At 45.2% G+C, this 16,941-nt stretch overlaps 3 protein-coding genes across 3 annotated transcripts; 2 read left to right on the top strand and 1 right to left on the bottom strand.

Moving 5' to 3' along the window:
* Nucleotides 1–357: 357 nt before the first annotated feature.
* On the bottom strand, nt 358–2,938 carry AOL_s00043g299 (uncharacterized protein; the record flags this gene model as incomplete). The annotated part of the gene is made up of 3 exons (XM_011120785.1): nt 358–875; nt 946–2,290; nt 2,636–2,938. The coding sequence occupies 3 exons, from the start codon at nt 2,936–2,938 to the stop codon at nt 358–360; spliced, it is 2,166 nt and encodes a 721-aa protein (XP_011119087.1).
* Nucleotides 2,939–5,697: 2,759 nt separating this feature from the next.
* Nucleotides 5,698–6,684, top strand: AOL_s00043g298 (uncharacterized protein; the record flags this gene model as incomplete). The annotated part of the gene is made up of 2 exons (XM_011120784.1): nt 5,698–5,771; nt 5,862–6,684. The coding sequence occupies 2 exons, from the start codon at nt 5,698–5,700 to the stop codon at nt 6,682–6,684; spliced, it is 897 nt and encodes a 298-aa protein (XP_011119086.1).
* Nucleotides 6,685–10,134: 3,450 nt separating this feature from the next.
* On the top strand, nt 10,135–12,892 carry AOL_s00043g297 (uncharacterized protein; the record flags this gene model as incomplete). Its single annotated transcript, XM_011120783.1, has 6 exons — nt 10,135–10,215; nt 10,329–10,501; nt 10,589–10,755; nt 10,818–11,014; nt 11,070–11,415; nt 11,475–12,892. The coding sequence occupies 6 exons, from the start codon at nt 10,135–10,137 to the stop codon at nt 12,890–12,892; spliced, it is 2,382 nt and encodes a 793-aa protein (XP_011119085.1).
* Nucleotides 12,893–16,941: the final 4,049 nt, after the last annotated feature.

Here is a 16,941-nt window from a genome sequence, read left to right as displayed (position 1 = left end):
AAGAATCGAAATTATGGTTATGTATAATGACGGTGCAAGTATGCCGACATGAAGAATAAAATATCAACAATATTCATGAACGAGAGAAATGAAAGTTTCACAGAAAATAACACAATCAATAACTCATAAACTCCCTAGTCCAGCTTGCGCAGAGAAACACCTTTTAAATTTTCGCTGATAGTGAACGACAGCCGCTTCAATTAATTTTTCAACATTTTCGTTTTTTTTGTTAGTGTCTCGTAAACCAGCCTAGCGGGTAAAGGGTACCCTTATCCAACTCAAAAATCTTCCATAGAACAAATCCATATTCGTTGCATAAATGCATTGTCTCCGTGACTCTTCGGGGCGCGAACCCTACTAGAACATATCATGCGGTTGCATCTGTTGTGGTGGCGGAGGGGCGTCATTGCCGCCCACCCAACCCTCGACCTCGTTTTTGACCCAACTCCTCATCCAGCCTCTCACTTTCTCCTCAACTTCTTCGATCGTGCCGTCTTCCGCATGTGGGAAACTTTTTCGGGGAATTATCGGCCCTCCCGTTTCCCGCCTTACGAAAAGAAGGCTAGTTTCTGGATCTACTATGCCGGTCGGTCGGTCTTTGAGAAGCTTGTTGAAGCGTTCGAACATAATGGTGGGGTCAAGGAGTGTTTGATGAATGAAATAGCGATGGAAACCATCGCGAGTGAGGAGTGGGATCGGAACAGGCGGGGTTGGATTGACACATTTGGGGAGGAAAGATGGGGGTGGTTGAATTGGTGGCTGTTCCAGAAGATGTGAAAGGTTGAGCAAAGAAAAATAGTTTGTGAGTAAGCTGGAGATGAAGTCTTCCGGATCTGGGTGGAACAAAGATTGGGCAAGTTGAATTTGAGATTCATCTGTGCGAAAGATACCATTAGTTAGATGTTCGAATTTACGATCAACCGTTGAAGTAGGATGTATGCTTACAAAGATTCTCCTCCACATTATATCCCATCTCTTCCCACATCTGACCCAGAGTTTGGGGATCCAGTCCTCCTTTGCCTGGGCATTTAGTGCGCAAATAGTAGTCGTAGATACCATCCAGAAACCGGTACCACATCCGCGACCACTGTCCACTACCATTGTAAAAAATGCCCCAGAATTGTTCAGACTCTCTCTCAGCTTCGCTCAATGTGCGTCTCCTCTTCGCCAATGGGCCATGGCTACTATCGTCCTCCTCATTTGCAGGCAAGGGAGTTCCATCGATGAACCAGTTGGGGAATCGTCCCGTGATCACTGAAAATGGAGTTGGGTCCTTTGGTTTTCGTGATTCAGATATGGGTGTTGGAACAGGGTAGGAGTTTGTCGATAGAGCATCTACTGAAAATGATCTGGGCTTTGGGGGCTCCTGCATTTTTGATTCCGGAGACAACGGGGTGTCGCTATCCGGGGTAAATTGAGCTACACCAAGTCTTGTAGTCGAGCAGTTCGAGTTCACGCTGCTATAAAACTCTTCCTCTGGCGACAATTTTTTCGGAGGCACTGGCATGCTAAGTTTCCGAGCTTCCTGTTGTTTTTGCAACAGAGATTCGCCAAATGACTTTGTCGGTAGAAGCACCGTATTGTTGGAGAATACACTAACTTGTGTATTTCTTCGAGTAGAAGAGACGTCGTAGAAGCTCCTCTCGTCAAAATCATCTGTATCGCCAAATGAGTTCCTGTGTGTCCCCTGTTGCATCCTTTGCTGCTCTAGCATATGCTGTTCTCTCATCTGCTGCTCCCTTATCTGCTGTTCTCTCTGCTGTTGTTCCATCCGCTGCTCATACTCTCTTTGTGCTTGGAGGGCCTCCTGCCATTCCCGATCTGACAATGAAAAGTCAGGCTGGCCTGGGGGTGGGCCTGCTGGTGGTGGCGGTGGTGGTGGTGGTGGTTGCTGCTGCTGCTGCTGCTGACGCACGAATGGCGCATATTCCATCTCCATTTGGGATGCTACTACAGATGGAAGGACATATCGAGGGGTCGACAATGGAGTCGCTCCAGGAGTCGGATAATCAACTGGAGAGACAGGAAACTGCCCAAACCCTGGAGACCCGGCCATAAAGGCCGGTGAGGTCGGGCCACCCGTAGGACTTCCGACCGATCCAGGGAAAGCAAAGCCATTTGGTTGCGGTGTCGGATAGAACTGTTGACCCTGAGGCGGGAAATATGATTGAGACTGCCTCTGCGCTTGACGAGAGAAGTCATGGAATCCTTGGATACCAGGGGATTGCTGCTGGATCAGCGAGCTCCGGTTAGCACCCTGAAGAGTCGGGCGCGATGTATCTACCGAAAGCTACGAGGATAGAAATGTTAGTTTCGTCTGATATTGAAGATAGGCACAGTAAAATCCATGGACCAAAACGTTTGCCATGGCCAAATTAATCCAGCCCGAATATATCGATATCGGGATAAGACGGGCTATGCATGGCAACACAAGGCAGAACAGGGATATTTTGCCATGAGCTTTTCGAAAGGATGGAAGGCGACATGCAGCCCGCAGGCAAGGAGGACATGAAGTTGCTGCATGCAGTCGTTTAAGGTTTCAAACAGTTGGGGTTCATGACGATGAATTTCGAAGCACATATAATTGAGGCAACAGAAAGCTTAAAGCCAAGATATTAACAGCGCGCGTACGTACCTGCTGGCTGATACTCTGAGGGTGAGATATCTGCAAGTCCCTTGCACTATTGCCCTGGGACCCTCTCTTCGAACTGACGAGCGACCGTACCAAATTCATGTTCACCGCTTTTCCTATTACCGGGCCTGACTCGGGAATTACGACCGCAGATCTAGAGTTGAATGCTGTGACTGCGGGTGGTATTACTTGCAGATGCCCAGTAGATGCGGGGAAGAAATAGTACCCGCTCTGAGGTAAAGGGTATGCGAAAGTGAACTGGTCAGCGAAGAACCGCGAAGATGGAGAAGAAGATGAGGCCGACATTTTTCTCGTGCCTCTTTAAAGGTTTATCAGTTTTCTTGACAAAAAAACAAATGCCTCCACACCCGGGCCCCTCGCGCAGCCACTATTGTCCCTTTCTCCTCCTCGTTTAGATCTGCAGAGGGAATCGAACTTTGAATGAAAAAAGTTCCAATCAGAATGCAGTCAAAGGCCCCTTGTTCGACTGGGGCTGCAGTAGTGCTTGCGTCCTTGCAGCTTAGCTTATGCAAGACGAGAGTTGATGTGGATGCAAAGGCGACGGCTAGGATAACGTAGCCGAATACCGTTGTCTCTCAATTCGCAAACCTGCCTTCAATGGTTTATGCAAGCTTTTTACTCTCCAAGCCCCCCCAGCCTGTAAGCTGTAGAAAATCTGCAAGCACGGAGAGCCTCCTCCTTCTCAGCCCGCAATGTTTTCCTGGGAGGGAAAGAATGGATATGGCCGACAAGGGATTCTTTAACTGCTAAACCCTGTCGTACGAGTGAGCTATTGGATCTCGTAGATTCTCTTAGCGAATGGATTGGAGGTGCGGGATCTTTAGTGTGAGCTATTGTGTTCAGACTGATCGAATAAGGTTGAGAGCATAAGCGCCAGGCTCTGAGCTATTGGCCAGGGTTTTCTGAATAAGTTTGTAATCCGGGAAGGGATTGCGCAAGGAGTGTAAAGCCCGTCTACATTCGGTTTGTCTCTAATCCGATTAGATACTCAATAGGATACGTTCATATCGTAAAGGTATTAAGTTATTCGTGATGGTGGGTGCGAATGTGCGAGTGGAGTGCGGTGTATGCAGCAAATGGTGTGTGGATGACGACTAGAATAGAAACCACAATGGACGGCACGCAAAATATCAAGCTTTTGCCGCTCTTCTGTGTGCGGTGGAGCTTAGTGCGATGCAGAGGCGGGCGTATTAAGGGCAGGTCATATAGGATAATTTTAGAATCTGCGTGTCAGAGCCTTAGAACGATCGAGTATCGCGAACTTGGCTTGCGGCTTCGTCCGCTGTCGATATTTATAAGATGGCCCGTAGACGCTCGAAGTGGAACCTTGGCGTGACCAAATCCGAATGTTGGTTGGCTACTTGTGTGCGAGCTCGTCCGCGGCTGCAGTTTGCTCCACAAGTCCGTACAAAGAAACAAGAGTGGGCAAAATTTAAAATGTTTAGGTAAAAGTGGATCTTGGGGGTCGAATCTCGAGAAAAATAAGATTTAGACTGATCTCAATATCTGGATCCATGGAGCGGATTGCTCTTTATAATTATCTTTATCTCAACAACGTGCAACAGGGCAATGTTATGGCTCTTGATCTCATGATTCATGGCTTCGGGTTAAAAATTTCGCGATATTGGCGAACTTTGGTCTAGCCGGCCAAGTCTTTGTCCTGCAAACCCCGCACACCGTAGAAAGTTTCATCGTCGTCTGAGCACGGACGGTCGAGTTTGTGCGTTACCTTGGTATACGGTGAACGAGCCAGGTTTTTATTGAAGTATACAATTTTATCCGATCCAAAAGTGACCAAATCGACTCCAAGTTTCAGGGGTATCAGGCACCGATGTTGGTTGGTATGTAATTTGAGCTCTCAAAATCAAAATGCTAACATGTGAAGCTTTTCGTGCGGCTTTTCGTGCGCTTTTAATTCTATTTCCTCCTCCAACTTAAGTATCACGAAATTTCACATTTTCACATTAATTATAAATTATAAAGCGCGATATAGGATACAATAGCCTGAATCCGAGTTTCAAGCAACTTGACAATGGAGAGACATGGGTTGAACTCGGTATGCATATTCGGTCCTGGCTGTGCCATGCTTTTGCAGAACAAATGCAAGCCTTTGCAAGGCCAAAGCATTGTTCCCAAGGCGTTGGAATAGGAGATGGTCACGTTGGACGTTTATTCTTGCCTTCTCGTTCAATGAGACATGCAACGAGCGGGCACACAATAGCTGGAGCTCGCTGACACCTGCATGATCATGCATACGTGTGACTGTTGGTAAATACGTCAAGCCACGAAATAATGACCGCCTAACAATAGCTAATAGTTATGACCTTAAAGCCATTTGAAAACTGTGATTTCACCAATAACTCTCCGTGATGTCTCGATCATAATTAAACATCCGGACATTGACATAGTATGGCACATATAGTCCGGCGCTTCACAGGCCTGCAGGATTGAGTCGAATGCGGCTGAGGGGTCGGTCAAAGCTTGTATTACCTAACCGGATTCAGAAGAGCACAACGCACAAAATGCAACATCGCTTTATATCTAAATGTTCACCTCGAGCTCACTCAGTTAGAAGGGTCCTGAGGTTAAACTCGAGTCGTCTCACAATCTAAACGTCCAAGCCGTCTCGTGCGATGCCCAAAACTTAATGTTCCCTTGAGTGCCTGCTATTGATCTAAAAATACAAATACAATCGATAATATAAATATGAATGCAGCTTTGAGGTGATTTTTTTGGACCGTTCGCAAAAGAAATATTTAAATGCGAACCGCCTCATGCGCGGATTCCCTCGAGTCAAGCTCTTTTAGTCTCATAGCATAGTTTAAGGACCAGAAACGTGCCCACAGGGCATGGATCAAATTTAGAAATAGTTTTTAATTATTTGGAAACGCACCATATCATAAGTACTTTGTCTAGCTACTATTCAGCACGGCGTGAAGAGATCGAGATCGCGGGTATAGCTATATATAGGGTATCCGGGTATCAATAACACAGTCGAAACGTTACTTGGCTCTAGCGAAACTAGTCAAAAAATATTTACTGAAATGAAATCCGGTTTGAGACCCCAGACTTTGAGCCAATGGCTTACTATCGCAGCGTGTATCGCAGCACCTCTAGTGTGAGTACAAAATATCTTCATGATATATATAGACATAGTCTGGATTAACCTTGTACCCCCATATGCCATCAATATTGGAATGATATATAGGCGAGCCGACATAGTCACAATATCGTTTCAGGATTTTAAAGACGGCCTCAAGTATAGCAGTGCAAGTACCATAGGCCCTTTACGTACAGAGATATCCAACCTCGAAAAGCTCACCACCAGCGTTTATCCAATCGAACTCCCATCTGGCGCGAACTCCCCAACCGGCGTACGAAAAACTGTTTCAACAAAGCTTTGGGGTCTACAGTACGGAATCGACCTAGCGAGAGAAGAGCTCGCCGATCCGGATGTAGAATACGGCCAAGCCGACCTCGGCGTCCTCGAAGATTTACTTGAGGATATTCAGAAGAAATTTATGACGTTCTCTACAATTAGCATCCAAGTTCCAGATGGGTTCTATACAACTCCAGATCCGTACAAATCTAAGCCAACCGATATTTGGACTTTCATTAATAGTTTGTCCAATCACCTCGCCGCAAACGGTGGACTCGACAACCCTGAGGCCAGTGCTGGGCGATTGGTCAGCTTTCTTTTCTCAGCCCCGCTTCCTGATAGTGGGACCATAACATTGGATTTCGATGCGTTCGATTTACGCGTGAGAACTCTCAGAAAATTAATGGAAACCTTGGAAAATGTCATCAAAAAGGCGCCTGACTTGACCGCGCCTGACGATGATATCCAACTATACGTTAAGACATTAAAGGACTATGACCTCTCTAACGCATCTGAATTGGAAGCTTTCGTTGTAGCGGGGTACGAGGATGTGATAACTATGCTGAAAACATATCTAAAGGCAGTTTCTGGTATATTTTGGACAGCTGATGAACTTTACTGGGAACTCAAGGGTCTGTGGCTTCCCGTGTAATTATGTAAGGCTTTCTGTTACAAACGCTATGTGTGCCCTATATACCATAGTACAAGTTGTAGATATCAAAAGAGTTATCCTTTTCCGTGAAGAGTTTGAAGCCCGGTTTATCAAGTGGCACATTTGGTAGAACTAAGTCAAGATTTCTTTTAATTCGTATCTAGGACCATTTATAGAAGCGCAGATTATCGGAATATTAGGATTATCCTCTATTTCTGTCTAGAGATACCTTTGTCACAGTTGAGGAGTCTGGCGACGAGACAAGAGATACCTCAACGGGTTCTATTTCTCAGCGCAGTGAAGAATAATATGTATAGTCTGGTAGGCACTAGGCTATAAAGAGCTCTTTAAATCATCTTTATTGAATCGATTGAAAAACAAATCTAGGGGATTATTCAAGGGATGGACGAAATATTGCATAAGTCAAGAATAAATCCGAGAGCTTGATGAATATATACATGTGATGAGACCTCTATTTCTGTAATTTAGGACGTTATTTAATTTAAAGTATCTAGAGTATCTAGAGTACTAGTGCATTGAAGTTATTATCTGGTAAGCACAATCCACGTGCTTGTGTAACCAGGCTGGCTATGCATACGGTGGTTGTATTTACTTCTTTTGGTCAGTGAGATCCACCCACGGATCTAGTACTAGTCTCCACGGATCGACAGGCCCTTTGTTCCGCCTCAGTCACGAGGACACAATCTTTTGTCGAATCGGCAACAGCCCGACTACATTCTGGGCGGAGGGAATCATGATGATGCCTCAAAAGTTGCATTTTCAAATATCATAGGATATTTTTGTAGGCAAGAAGTTACAAGAAGTATTTTACCTCTTACTTCTAACAACATATTAATCATAAAGTCACTGTATACAATCAATTTCTTACTTAATTACAAAACTACCTAGATATTTACAACTAAGAGTTACTCCGTGGATCTTTGTGTTACTTATATTCCCCAATGATGAAGCTAATGTGAAGCAGTCAGGTTTCGGAATGCCTTGCACTAGGTTTAGAAATATGCATTCATGAAGTTGAGAAAAAACACATCCCGAAGCAAATGGGAAACTAATGTACGACACGGCCAATTGGAGGCCCAATAGCGTATGGAGGATAGAATTGGATCCTTTAAAGACTGCCAACTGATTGGTTTGATTAAAACTTAAAAGGTGCGAATTATTCCTGCCAGCCGGTTCGCACAAAAAGTGGTTGCCACCTAAACAAGATACCTTTCTAAGAACCCGAGGATGAATAGTGGCGCATAGCCAAAACTAAAAGCAAAAGGATCTTTTGTCGAGTTCACGGAATCGCAAGCCCTTGTTGCCTGAGCTGTGTGTCTTAGAACCGATCTAGTAAGCATGCATGTCACGGAGACCGACAGATTGGCTAAATATCCTAGGAACGATCATATTTCTGGTAGGTTAATACCACGAATCGATGAAAAATCATTTTACCTAAAAATCCTGCTTATATTCCCGGCGAGCTAGTGAGTATTCGATTAGAATTTCGGAGAAAAATCTAGCGCTCAAAACGTTTTCCTGAGGATTTATGTGGCGGCCAAGGGTTTCCCACTAGTTTCTGTGTGGCCGGTGTCGCCTTGTGGCCAGGGTTAATCCGGACTGCAATCTGGAGTAGTAGAAGGAACTAGCTACGAGACATGTTAGATGCTGAGATGTATCAAAACTAACAGCTAGCCTGGGAAAGCAGCTATTGGGCGGGAAATCCCCAAGAACCGAAATAGGTTTAGCCTACTCCAGATTTCAAGAGCTAGGCACTATGGAGGTTTGTTACTCTATGTCCCCGACCAAGATCTTAAGAGAGCTCAGATGCTGGGGGCCCCAAGGCAAAAATTCGGAATATACTGGCCTCGAGACTGAACCTTGGACACGAAATGAATCATTGGAGATGCACTAGGCGGGAAGGTATTTTCATGAATTCAAAGTTCGTTCGATGAAGGATGCTAAATTAATGTCTAGCCTCGAGTCTAAAGAATATTAAACTTTTGGTAAATTATAAGATATCATAGTAGAGCTCGGCATGTATACGGGACTAAAAGTGAATGTTCTGCACTGCACTGTAGATGCCGAATCATCGTGTTAAAACTGGTTGAAATACTTCAATATCGTTGAATCCTAAAGCTTTAAAGCCCGCATCATGTTTTCGTCTCCGAAAAACTAACAGAATCGAATGAACAGCCAACAGTAGCAAAAGGCTACGAAATTACGAACAATTGTACAATTTGGATGGAGAAAACAAACCGCCAAGCTACTAAACCCATTACCAACCCGCTAACATCTTGGTAAGTCGTTAGTAAAACCATAAGATGAGCAGGTTGAAACCGAAGGCACTGACTCGTGCTTCCCGTATTCGAAGCCGATCCAGTTCAAATTCGTAATCCTGCCGTAACGGTTGAACGACCCGTCCGAGTCCCCTCCAATCTCCTTGCTCGGCAATTGCAAGAAGACACTCGGGCTACTCGGACTTCTGACGAAAAACAAAACGGCCTCAACGTTAGTCTAGTTGGTTAACCTGAATTCTGAATTGCTGCGCGTGCGCAACCCCATGTTTCGGTGAATACCCAGAATTCTGTACCACCAAGTCTGGTAACCCCAGAAAAAAAGGCCTCGACACATGGCATGAAAGACAAATTAAAAATTAAATTTCGAGATTAAGACTATCTCCATGATTCGATTCCCTCGTTCTCCACTCGCTAACCCCCGTTCAGATCATCTCGCTTGAATCTATTTTTTCCTCTCTTCGAGAGAAGTGTAATTGTCAGCAGGACGGAATTTACCCAGTCACTTGATGCCCTGTTCAGATCCAGCTCGTCTTGGCACACCAAAACCCTCACAATCTCCAACACAGGCTCGCAATCTGGGTATTTTCCGACACAATACCTTTCGTTCCCCACAACCACATGGCCCAGCCCAGCTTTGAACTATCCCTTTGCCATCTGGTTCTGTCACAGTACATGAGCTTGCAAAGTTTAGTTTAGTCTGGAAAAAGAATTTCCTTGGACCCTTTCACATTACGTCTAGATCTCACTTACTATTGGCTCCCAGCTGTGGTACTTGACCAATGGTTGCAGTGGCTTGTCTCTTAGCTTCCCCACAAATCGCCCGTTTTGGGTTTGAAATTGGGGTTATTGGCGATGTTGCTCCGAAGTCAGAATGATGTATAAGCTATTATGCATTAGGGAGAATTGAGTGAGGCGGGGGATAGGATACCCGAGGCAGTCTGGGGAATGTCCTTGGTCTGGAAGTTTATAGATAACAAGGTCTGCGCCCGCTTCATTTCCTCTTCTTCTTCTCTTTTGAAGCTTTGGTTAGTAGAAAACTACATTTCGGAGGAAAGGAAGCAGATCTATCTTTGTCATCCATTAGTAAACCACTGCATGCATCATCGTCTGTAATCGCAATCGCTCGCGATAAAGCACCACAGTAGACACAATGACCAAATCGCGAGTACCACCGGAAAAGCGTGTCAGAGTTGCACAAGCTTGCGCGAGGTGCAAGCGGCGCAAAGAAAAGGTATGCTTTTCCCATGTTAAACGGTCGACTTCTCGTGGTTCTAAAGCCATGAATTTCGCGAATGCCGTCATTATCACTGAGCCCCCAGATAACTAAACCTCCGCCTCTACTAGTGCGACGGGCAGACACCATGTCGGAATTGTATCAAATCCGGCGTTCTATGCATGACGACAACGCAGGCACAGCTTAGTGGTGCCGTGGGCGATATCAGGACCTCTGAACCGCCTGCAAAGAAGCAGAGGACTTTGAGCTCGAGTATTGACCGAGATCCTTTTTCCGAGTTGCTGTAAGTCAACATGCAACATGACCCCTGTTCAAAGATACCCTGTCATTACGTAAGTGTAGAAAACTAACTTGCATTGAGGCCTCAAAGACGGGACAATATCTCTTACAGCAACTTTGAGCTTCCGGAAGATGTGAAAATGTCACCGGGCCTGCCATCCCCGATATCGCCTGTCTCTGATGGGCGAAGTACATATGGTAGTCCTCAAAGTTCGAGCTCGAAGAGCACGCCAGTGAGGAAAACACCTCAGAAAACATGTAAGCAATGCTGTGCAGTACGTGCAATGGCATAGACACTCTCTAATTTAGTAATTGAGTAGGTCCGCATGCACGAACTACTACAGAGCAGATGGCAAATTGTCTACGAGGTATTCTTCTTGAAAGAGAGGGGACCCAACCAGTTGGCATACGCGCATGTTGCAAGAAAAGCGGATCTGGCAATCACGCTGACCGTCTGGAAGGCCGGATGCCAACATACGAGGAGATGACGATACTTCTCTCTATATTTCGAACACACGTAAGTTTTATTGAAAGCTATATAGGGGGGCTGTGGAGCTAATAAGAAGTCTTAGGCCTTTTCTATAATCGACCCAGCTCTCGATAGTCACTTTGTAAACCTTGTTAAAACACCTTCATTTATGAGCCATCCGGTGAATAGGCATTGCCTTTCAGAATTAATACTAGCAATCTCGTACCAATGCGTCGCGACCTCGACTAAATCGATACAACGAAAACTTTCGTCGATAACACCGGAAGCAGCTTATGGAAGAGCGTCAGCCCATTTCAAAACAGCCCAAGTTAGCTTTGATATGGCCGGGGCGGTGGAAAATCCTGATGTATCCTCAGTAGAGGTACTATTACTTATGGGGTTATATAAATTTCTGGACGGTGGTGAAGCCGCTGCGTCGAGCTTAATTGGTATGAAACGCCGGATAGAGGCTCTCAAAATGATAGTTTGCTAATGCGGCAATGTATAGGAATGGCAATATCTATGGCGCAAACTCTTGGCCTCAACGAGCCCTCCTATACCTCTGATGTCGCCTCCCCGGAAATAAACGCTGGAATCTGGAATTCTCTTTACAACTTTGACCGTATTTTATCACTCACAGCTTCTCGAACTTGCAACTTACCGCATGACGCCGTGCCTTTGTCGCCCACTTCACCGAGCTCGGATATTTCTTTTATCTTAGGGAAAATAATACAAGCGACCCGTAGCCCATCCGCGACCCCGGAGCTACTACAACCACTTTCAAATGAGTTAAAAACATTTATAACTGCCTTACCCGCAACTCTAAGATGGAGTACGATCTTGTCTACTACTTTACCGCAACCAGATCTCATAAGATCGTTACACATCAACGCCTTATACTTCTGCGCTATCTTTCGTCTTACAAAAACCTCACTCTTATCAACATTGTCCCGCAGCACCAACAAATCACCCATTTTTGCTGACCTCTCAAATTTTAATCTTCTGACACAAGGCGGCTTGAACTACGATAACCTAACAGCGACCCATGAAAGCCGATGGTCCGAAGCCGGTATATACTCCGCCCAAACAAGTCTCAGAATCTTTGAAAAAGCCAAACAAAACGGCATCACGCTTCATGGATCACCCTTATTCGAAACCTGGCTCACACTATCTTTTCTCGTTTGCATCCTCGGAATCTTCGCATTTCCTTCGGCTTCAACTGCAAACATGATCAACTCACCCGGTGGCCCTAACGGATCTAAGTCACCTGCATCTCAAGACATTGAATCTCGACTATCACAATTAGCCCACATGTACCAAGGTCTCATTTCAACAGCAAAGATGAGCCCTAGACTATGTAGTCTTTCAACTTTCATTAATGATTTGAGAGGATATCTATCCCGAAAGACAGAAGATGCTACCTGTGGGAAAGATAGCTTCGAAGCTTTGTTCGGAAGCTTGGGAGATATGGGACCATTGGGATCAATCATGTCAACCAGCATGTTAGATGGTGAATCAAACGTCATTGGTGATGTCGAAAGCGCTATTGAGGGGGTCCTATTGGCTTCTAATAACCAAAGAATAGACGCTACTGGCGGACCAATGGATATGGATCTGGGAAACGAAGATCCCTTGGGAGGAGTTCTTCTACCTGAAACACCAGTTTCTTTAACGGCCGATACTACCGCAGAAGGAAAAGATGATCTATTAGCGGTTGATCTAACGGGTACCACTATTGAGCGAAAACTCGGAAGTGATGTCGACGATCTCTGGCAAAAGATATTTGAGGATTTAGACCCGGAAGATATTGAACCTGAAGGGATGAACAAAAGCATGGAACCTGAAGGAATGGGATTCTGTATCGACGGGGTGGAGGATATGACCGCTTTGGAAAGGTTGATTAGAAAGAGCGAGGTCTTTGTATAGGCTCGATATAATGTTTTGGATTTCCTTGGTCTGGTGTATCAGTAGAGTACTACAGCTGGAAGCAGGAGTTTGTCATTTGTCTTCAGAATTTACCTTCTACCTTATATACCCATTTTATTAGCTACCAGAACATTAATCTAAACTGATTGATCATAAATTTATCTACGCTGCTTTCTTGGAGGTTGATCCCAACCGGCTACTAAATTGGGAGAGATAATGCCCCCTTTTTTCTTTTTACGATAAACTGTCGAAGTGGTGATACAGCACAAGGGCTTCGAATCACGAAACGTTAAATTGAAACCCAAACCATCATCTCAGCTCGTACATAACTAGGCTCAAATCAAACAGAAATGTGGTATTTTAGCATCAACACAAAATCGTGGTTTTGCAAAGAACTAGAACTTTGCTGCACGCAAATGCAAGGTTGGAGCTGTCACTCTCTATCCAGGCGAGGATACTTTTCGCTGGGGGCTGAGCCAGCTTTTAAATTGGACCAATCAAAATTTAAGTTACGTGTGTCCTCAAGATGCCAGCTAGTTAGGCGGAGCAGTGGACTCTTCTCCTTGATGAGCCCCGCAAGGCTGCAAATAGACGTGGTGGAGGATCCCGGGGTTTCCTTTTCAACCTACAAAAGGCTCCAGAGTTCCATCGACATTGGCATCACCGTCAGGGACGATTTAACGTCTTATCCATTGCATTTCGCGCTGCACGCTTAGCTAGTCTGATACGACCTAATAAAAAGGTGAGATTATCTCAAACTCCTTATCTCGTACGCGTACCCAAACAAACTCTTACTGTTGCGGCGACTGAAGATCGTAATTTCGCCTAGGGCTAATCTCGGAGACAGGGCCGACCAAAATGCCGAAAAGAAATCGAGAAGACGAAGATCTCGACCCGTTTTCTGAACCGACCACCGGAAGTATATCAAGACAGAAACGATGCTGGGATATTGATGCTGAAGGCGAAAGCGCTCAGTCATCCGTCACGGCAACCCCTACGAAATTACTTTCATCCGATGATTATACCGTTGGATGGGTTTGCGCTTTGCCTATCGAAATGGCTGTTGCGATCGCCATGCTAGATCAAATCCATGCTAGTAATAGCTTGCAGAGACACCCAAATGATTATAACACCTATACGCTGGGGGAAATTGGCGACCACAATGTTGTCATTGCTTGTCTACCCTCAGGAGGCTATGGTGTCGTTTCTGCGGCCACAGTCGCGAGCCAGATGTCATCTACTTTCACATCGATAAGTTCTTGGTTGATGGTGGGAGTTGGAGGCGGGGTACCTGATCCAAAAATCGATATTAGGCTCGGCGATATTGTTGTTAGTCATAGCGTAATCCAGTATGACTACGGAAAGACTCTCGCAGGGGGTCGTTTTGAACGTACAGGCCTATCGAAAACACCTTCACAGGCACTGTTAACAGCAATCAACAAACTGCGGGCGGATCATGAGATCTCAAAGAGCAGAATTCCAATTTTTCTTTCTGAGATGTTGAATAAAAACCCTGAAATGAGAGCGAAATATATCTACCAGGGACAACAATATGACTTTTTATACGAAGCAGATTACGATCACCCAGAGTCCCAGGATACATGCGATTTTTGTCAAAAAGAAAGATTAGTAGGTCGTCATCCTCGAAACGAAACATCTCCGAAGATTTACTACGGACCAATTGCGTCAGGAAATCAAGTAATGAAGCATGGGGTAACTCGAGATCGACTTAAACAAGAGCTAGGAATACTGTGTTTTGAGATGGAGGCGGCAGGTTTAATGGATAACTTTCCATGCTTAGTTATTCGGGGAATTTGCGACTATGCCGACTCGCACAAGAATAAAAAATGGCAGGAGTACTCTGCAGCGACCGCCGCAGCTTATACAAAAGAACTCCTGTTGACCATGCCTGCGGCACGCGGTACCGTTCAAGCTCCCGCTATGATCCCAGCTACAGACCGAGAAACGATGGAGAAGCGAAAGGCTTTCATGGATGCCTTGAAGTTCAACCAAATGGACAATCGACAAGTAACAATCAAGACTGCTCATGCGGAAACATGTCGGTGGCTGCTCACGAAGCCTGAGTTCAAAAACTGGCTCGATGATAACCAAATCTCTGATCATCATGGTTTCCTGTGGATCAAGGGAAAGCCTGGCACTGGAAAATCCACACTGATGAAATTCGCTTTGAAGCATTGCGAGAGGACGATCAAAAAAGCGAAATTTCTTTCTTTCTTCTTTAATGCGAGAGGCGAAGGCCTCGAAAAAACTACCATTGGAATGTATCGATCACTCTTATACCAACTCTTGAAAAAGATTCCTAGACTTCAGACTGTATTCGACACATTGGAGTCGCCAGAGACGTTAGCCAGCAGCTACTCATCGGATATTGGGCTGCTCCAAGATACATTTAGCCGTGCACTGGGCCAAATGGGACAAGGCCGCTTAGTATGCTTCATAGACGCGCTTGATGAGTGCAATGAAGATCAGATTCGAGAGATGCTTACCTTTTTGTGGGATCTGGGGGCGAACCCGGATCTAAATACACCCGCAACTTCGAGGGGAATACAGCTGCGTGTTTTCTTTTCTAGTAGACACTACCCGCATATCACGATGAAAAAGGGGTGCGAGATGGTCTTGGAAGGCCAGGAAGGCCATAATCGCGACATTGTGAGCTATCTAGAAACCGAACTGGTTGGGAAAGGCAAAACAATCCAAGAGATTAGAGAAGAGATACTCGAGAAATCATCCGGAATTTTCCTATGGGTCGTGTTAGTTGTACAGATTCTCAATAAAGTGTACGATGGAGGAGGCCGCCCAAGCCTGCTTCGTCGAAGGTTTAAGGAGTTACCGGTGGGGTTGGGTGACCTCTTTAAAGAGATTCTGATAAAGGATACTGAGAATAAGAGAGATCTCTTGCTTTGCATCGAATGGATATTACACGCCAAACGACCGTTGAAGCCAGTAGAGCTTTACATTGCGATATTGTCCGGCAACTATCCTGAGGAATTAGGTGTCTGGGACCCCGAGGAAATCACAGAAGAAGACATGGGGAGATTTATCCTCAATTCCTCGAAAGGCCTTGCCGAGTTCACAAAATCATCCGATCAGACTGTTCAGTTTATTCACGAATCAGTACGGGACTTTCTTCTAAAAGAAAATGGACTCAATGAACTTTGGTCCGAGTTTGGCTCCTCAAGCCACGAGCGATTAAAGCTATCCTGTTTTAACTACATCAATATTGACATGTCTCAAGATCTACCACCATCTGATACTAAACTTCCATCGGCGGCTAGTCGGGAAGCCTCAGAGATCCGTGAGCTAGCATCGACAAAATTCCCATTTCTCGAATATGCAGCACAGAATGTATTTTACCACGCCGACTTAGCATCCAACAACGAAAATTTACAAGAAGCTTTCATCAATAATTTCCCTCTCGGGATATGGCTCTTCCTCAATAACCTCGTCGAAAAGATCCATGTTCGACGCTACCACCTCCAAGCTAGTTTTCTATACATCTTCTCAGATCAAGGTTTGTCGAACTTGGTTAGATTTGAGGTTAAGCGAGTAGAAAACATTGATATCCTGGGCTTTGGTCGTTATTCATACCCAATAACGGCGGCTTTGGCGAACGGGCATGAGGGAACAGTCAAGGAACTCTTGGTATCGGAGGCAAACACGCGTTCTACGATTGTTATGCCTAGGGATCAATTTTGTGAAAGAGTCAAAGGGCTGCTAAAGGACGGGCGGGATTTCAAAGTCCGCAAGAGACAACCTCTTATCTTTTATGCAGCAGAGCGCAGAAAATTAGATTGGGTGGAAATCCTGCTAGCAACTGGGAAGGTTCATGTTAACTTGAAAGGAGAAATTTCAATATTTCAGCCGCCATTAACATACGTCGCAGCCTACGGAAGCGTCTGGTTAGCAGAGCTACTACTTGCAAAAGGCGCCCATATTGACCATAGCGGCATCAACAGAAGAACACCGTTGTCTTATGTCGCAAAAGCCGGCTACGAAAAAATTGTCAACCTCTTACTTGCTAAAAACGC

This window comes from Orbilia oligospora, assembly GCF_000225545.1.
Source record: "Orbilia oligospora ATCC 24927 unplaced genomic scaffold scaffold00043, whole genome shotgun sequence".
NCBI classification, from domain to species: Eukaryota; Fungi; Ascomycota; class Orbiliomycetes; order Orbiliales; family Orbiliaceae; genus Orbilia; species Orbilia oligospora.
Note: the sequence above shows the minus strand (reverse complement) of the source record. Positions and strands in the feature narration are given on the sequence as shown.